General features: G+C 35.6%; 1 protein-coding gene across 1 annotated transcript; it reads right to left on the bottom strand.

Moving 5' to 3' along the window:
• Positions 1–1,413: 1,413 nt before the first annotated feature.
• Positions 1,414–4,717, bottom strand: LOC145031109 (uncharacterized). The gene is made up of 2 exons (XM_078979607.1): positions 2,072–4,717; positions 1,414–1,985 (listed from the first exon to the last, which is right to left on the bottom strand). The coding sequence occupies exons 1-2, from the start codon at positions 4,683–4,685 to the stop codon at positions 1,612–1,614; spliced, it is 2,988 nt and encodes a 995-aa protein (XP_078835733.1). The 5' UTR covers positions 4,686–4,717; the 3' UTR covers positions 1,414–1,611.
• Between the last annotated feature and the right edge of the window lie 1,469 nt (positions 4,718–6,186).

The raw sequence follows: 6,186 nt of genomic DNA, 5'->3' as shown, positions 1-6,186 counted from the left end.
AAATAAAATTATCCACACATCCATACAATAGATGTCAATCTATATTTGAACATAGCTCTCTCTCTCTCTCTCTCCCTCTCTTATATATATATATATATATATATATATATATATATATATATATATATATATATATATATATATATAATCAATTTTATGTGTTAAATAATAAATTGTTAATTATATTATACATATTAATCACTGAGTTGATCGGGGTTTGACAACATTGTTCAGTTCAGTAAAGGGCTGATCGGGGAGTACTCGGGATTCTGTAACTTGCATTGGTAAGGGGCCGAGTAGCGAGTACTCGAAGGAGTAATCGGCCAACTCAACGAATTTTACAATATTGATTACATTATCACAGTATCTTACAATTGGTGTATGGTGATTTGTATTATTGTAACAATGTGCGTGATTGATTATATGGTAAGTTGTAATACCATATAACAAACAAAGTATTTATATTCTTTATTTTTGAAATTAATGGAATGAATACATCAATTAATCATTGAATACAACAAAAATCGATGAGACGTGAAATTAATCTTATCCAAAAAACTCACAAAATTAGATGTGGCAAACCTCTCTTGAGAATTTGATAAGTAGGAACAAATAATTTTTATTTATTATGATAGATAAGATACTAGGGGGCATGTTGCAAAGAAACATAAGAAGACAAGAAAAGAGTAAAGCAAAATGAGAATTAATTTTTGGAACTAATAGGATTCCAATTTACAACGATAATTGATGGCTTTTGCAATTCACTTTTTAAATATCAAAGATAAGTAGTGAAATTATGCACTCCACAAAGTCCTTATCAAATTGACTAAGACACATTGAAGGGCCCATCAACATAATCCCTGACGCATTCAATTTCTTTTTGAAGAACTGCCAAGTCAAACGAATGCATGCAAAACATGAAACATGTGCATGTGTAAAAAATTCAAAGCGGATATCTTATGCTTTACGATTTTTTACCTTTAATGAAACCATGCGTGAGGCAATGTCATGAGGTAAACCGTTCCCCAACCATTTGGCATTTATCTCCGGGACTAATAACACCCTGTTATATGGTCGTTCTCATATATACCTCTTTTTAGCATAACCAGATACAATAAACTGAAATAATATGATTCAGTTGTTTTGTCTAATGCTACCCTGTACAATATTAATGTCATGGTAAACTCATGCTCTATAAGTTTATGTACTAGAATAACTTAAAGCAAACTGGAAGTTGGTTTGGGGACGACTACACATTGGAACCCAATATATTTTATGTTTAGAATTGAAGGCAACCATCATCCATAATAAAGTAAATAGGCAATCCTAGAATATGATACATTATTTAAATTGGAACCCAATATATTTTCATGCTCTATACGATTTTTTAAATTGACATGCACATGGGAACAATTCAAACTGGGATCGAATGGTTTATTTATCACGATAATTAACTACAAAGATGAAGCAATGCTGACTGAATTCCAACCCAAGGTAGCCAAGTGTCTAATGATTTAATAAAACGAATACAAGTAATATCAAGAATAAAAGGCTTCTTTATTACTTCTGCTTTCACTTAAAAGGAGAGAACAACAACAACAACATGCCACCTCAGATATTTTGAAGGGTATCCAGAATCTGCTGCAACTCATGCAGAGCATTTTCAATATTCATTCGTTGTGGTGGGGAATCCACAGAGCACGATACTCCAATCTTGACAATTGAAGATAGACATTCCTCTGTTTTCTTTGCATTTTCTAATGTACATTGTGTAGCAATAGCATCCTCTTGAAGAAAATGTACGAGGTCATCAGCAACAACATCGGTGACATGGTCCAGTAAGACCATGCAAGCAAACTTATGAAGATTAAGACCTCCGGTAAAGATGTTGTCTGTTGGTGTTTTCCCTGTTATCACCTCCAACAACAGTATTCCAAAACTGTAGACATCCCCACTACTCGCCATCTCACTCCCACCACCATACTCTACAACATATAAGCAATTACATTAGAAAAAGGTATGTAATACTATATACAAATATGAGCATGTGGGGATACATCATGAACTTTACCTGGAGCTGCATACCCAATTGTTCCTCGGATCCCACTTGTGCTGTTTTGGTTTGAATCTGTTCCAAGAAATCGAGCTAAACCAAAGTCTCCAACATGGGCCACCATGTCATTATCGAGTAGAATGTTGCTAGGCTTCAAGTCACAGTGAACAATGGCTGGTAGACAGTGATTGTGAAGATAATCAAGTGCAGATGCAACATCTATAAGAATACTTATTCTTTGAAGAAGGTTCAGTGTCGATGTGCTTGCATTTAAATGTAGCCAATCATGTAAACTACCATTAGGCATGAACTCGTATACGAGAGCTTTGAAGTCATTTCCTTGAAAGTCAACACTTGAACATGACGTTATTATCTTCAATAAATTTCGATGTCGAATACTCTTCCATGCTTCACATTCTGAGATAAAGCTTTTGTGAGCACCTGGGTTTTGAAGATGTATAACTTTGACTGCGACAAGTCTATCCTCATGATGAAGGATTCCTTTGTAAACAGAGCTGAAGCCACCCTTCCCAATCAAATTGGCTTCGGAGAAGCTGTTTGTAGCCTTGAGAAGTTGATTGTATGATACTTTCATGAATCGTTCGTCTGTTGATGATTGAGTTGGTTGGCTCTTCTTTTTCTTACACCAAACATACACAAAACATAATACCATGAAAAGTGGGGATGCAATCAAAATGATTATTAGGAACAAAGGAAACCTTTTTTTATGTTTCTTTTTCTCCTTGCATTTGGGCAACCCAAGCTCAGCCAACCCACCACAAAGCTTACTATTCCCCAAAACAGAGAATGCACTTGCATTAGCAAACACTCCTATCCCTGGGACTTCACCCTCAAAATCATTAAAGGATAAGTTTACATATTCTACCACGTTCAACCGTTCCAAGAATGGAGGAATTTGGCCTGATAAGTTATTATTAGAAAGATCGAGTGTTGAAATACCTCTCAAGAAACCTAATGATGGTGGTACACTGCCCTGGAACAAGTTGCCTTTGAGGGATAAGAGTAAAAGGCTAGTGCAACCACCAATGCTGCTAGGAATGTTACCTGAAAATCTGTTATCAGATAAATCCAGAGAAGTCAACATCTTGAGGTCACCAACCTCTTTTGGAAGTGACCCAGACATGTTGTTTTGAGAAAGACCTAATGCTATGTTTAGAGATGAAAGTTGAAGAAGTTGTTTAGGTATGTTGCCGCTGAAGTTGTTTTCATCAAGGTACAACTCCGATAGTTGATGACAATTTCCTAGGATTGATGGAACATGCCATTCCAATCGGTTGGTGCTTAAATCAAGTGTAATTAACAAGGATAAGTTCCCAATGGCATCTGGAATTGGCCCTGAAAATTGGTTGTCAGACAGGTCACCAATTTGTAGTTTTTTAAGATTACCAATGGTGGAGGGGATTTTTCCCGTGAATCGGTTATAGTCTAAAGCTAAAATGGTCAAGCCATCTAGATTGCCTATACTTGAAGGGAGGTTTCCATATAATTGATTTCCCTGTAAATTTAGGAATCTAACTTGATTAGAAAGATTACCTATTGATTCGGGCACAAGTCCCTTAAAGTTGCAATAACGAAGATCCAACCTTTCTAATTTGCTGCAGTTTTGTAAAGTATCAATAAACTTCATATCATCATCAGCTTCTTGGAATCCATACATGTTATCACCTAGGTTTATATGATTGATATCTTTTAGGGTTGCAAAGTTGATTGTCAACTTCCCAGTAAAACTGTTTTTACTCACTTCAAGATGTTGTAATTTCGAACAATTAGATATCGAGGATGGAAGAGATCCAGTGAGTTGGTTATCCCGTATTTGAAGTGATAGAAGATGAGGGAGCATTGCACCTAAGGCCGAGGGAAGGCTTCCTGTAAGCTGATTATTAGCCAAGGAAATACTAGTTAGGAGTGAGAGGTTATAAATGGAGTGAGGGATGGTTCCAGATAAGCTACAATTACCACAGTAAAATATTCTTAAGCTTTTCAAACGACCTAAGGTGTCTGGAATGCTTCCACCAAATGGATTGTCAGCAGCAGAGAAAGTATCCAGTGATGTTATGTTCCCCAACGCGGACGGGATTCCACCTGTTAACTTATTAGTATCAATTAGAATAGAAGTAAGTTTGGAGAGGAATCTGAACTCTTTGGGTATGCTCCCAACTAGCATGTTGTCATAAAGTGAAAGCAATTCAAGGTTAGAACAACTAGACAAGTTAGTTGGGATGACTCCGTTGAACATGTTAGAGCCAAGATGGAGGCCACTTAGCCTGGATAGACGACCAAGTTCATGAGGAATCATTCCAATAAAGCTGTTGTTCTTGAGAGAAAACACACCAAGGAAGCTTAGGTTGCCTACATGAGGAGACAATGAGCCTTGTAGGCCTTGCGACTCCAGTACTAAAGCAGTTACTCTTCTGTGGCGTTTCCCACATGAAACACCACTCCAGTTACAGAAATGAAAGGAAGCGTTCCATGAGCTTAGAGCTTCTTCATTGGTGATCATCGACTTGAACTGCAACAACGCCTCGTAATCGGTCTCATTGGAAGCACAGATGGTGCGGGGAATCAGAAATGTAACAAGACTAGAAAAGAGGAAAGCAACAGGAAACTTCATATTGGAACTAGTTCTTGGAATTCCAAGGAGAACTGGAGTTAATTAGCTTTTATATATTTATCGATTATATGATCAACCAATTAAATTAAATAAAGTAGGTAAAGTTATCATAGAGTTCAATTAATGTATGAATTATTGAGACAGAGACTACAAAACTTCAAACCCAGAGAAGAAGAGATATAAAACATCTATTTTTTATTACGTTCCACGCTTTCCCATGACTCCAAAAAACAGACAATAAGTTTCCTCTCCATTTCTTTTAGTAAATTACAATGTTAGTCCATGTAGTTATGTGGTTTTTACGAATCAAGTCCATTTTTCTTTTTTCAGCTTTAACGTTAGCACTCCCTAAAATATTTTCTTTTTGTCACTCATTTGGTCTGTTGAGGTCGAAGTCGTTTAATTTTTGCAGTTAAAACCGTATGAAATTACAATTATACCCTGGCTTACATACATCGCCGGCTGCTCCTTTTCAACCAATTATCTCCACTGCTCCAGCAATGTCGTGTATGTGTTTGACCATGGGTTTTTGTAGCTCGATTGAAACTCACTGCATAAAAATTGGCATCAATCTAATAAAAGAAACAAAGTGAAATCCAAACTGATGGAATCCGAATTCGATGGAAGGATGGAAATCAAATGGATGGAATATCGGTTGATACAAAAGACACCAACTAATTTTTTATCAATCAAAATTGATAACTAATAATATTAAAATTAAGTGTACAATAGTAATATCAGTGGTTTTCACGGTCAAACCCAGTGACCATATAGGTGACCAAAAAAATCTTTTAGGGACGATCAAAGTTAAAACTAATAAACTGGACTTGATTTGTAAAAAACTAAAAACCACAGGGATAAAAGTTGTAGTTTAGTCTTGGAACAATCTTAATTATTGGATTCCATCCTGAGAGCAGCCAGCACATCAAGTGGCTTTTATAGCAGCCTGCACTGTCAAAACGACATAAAGAGTTTTAGTCATGTATTTATGATCGACAAATAGCAACCTACTTTTCTTATAAAAAATTGCAATCTGCTTGCTGGAGCTGCTTGCAATTAATCCATTGCTGTTCCAGGTGGGCCACTTAAGCAACTCTGTCATGACTCATGAGACGTAATGAAGAGTTTAGTGAATTTATGATCACCGTTCACCTTTCAACAACAGAAAGCGTTATGGCAAGGCTAGCATATCCAATGGGTCCCAAATCTTTGTTAAAAATATTTCTTTTTTTGTTTATATTATTAAGTAAACAGGGAGTACTATGACCTAGTTATATATAACCGATAAAGTACATGATAAATCATTTAAGAGCGTATCATATTTTAATAATTATTTATTATTTAAATTATTAAAACTAAACCATGTAAATTTTTATTTACTAACAATTAATTATATCTAACAAAAATATTTTGTTAAAAGTGATGGGTTTTATAGATAACAAAAATCATATTTTTGATAGAAAACGTAAAACCCTAAATTCGCATTCACCCTAAAGGATCT

Source organism: Lactuca saligna, chromosome 2 (assembly GCF_052625555.1).
Source record: "Lactuca saligna cultivar CGN05327 chromosome 2, ASM5262555v1, whole genome shotgun sequence".
In the NCBI taxonomy this organism is placed as follows: Eukaryota; Viridiplantae; Streptophyta; class Magnoliopsida; order Asterales; family Asteraceae; genus Lactuca; species Lactuca saligna.
This window is presented reverse-complemented; position numbering and strand designations above follow the sequence as displayed.

Excerpts from the sequence above, each read along its gene's own strand:
- LOC145031109 (XM_078979607.1), bottom strand. The coding sequence starts at position 4,685 with ATGAAGTTTCCTGTTGCTTTCCTCTTTTCTAGTCTTGTTACATTTCTG. Across the intron at positions 1,986-2,071 it reads AATTGGGTATGCAGCTCCAG|AGTATGGTGGTGGGAGTGAG; the intron begins GTAAAGTTCATG and ends TATATGTTGTAG.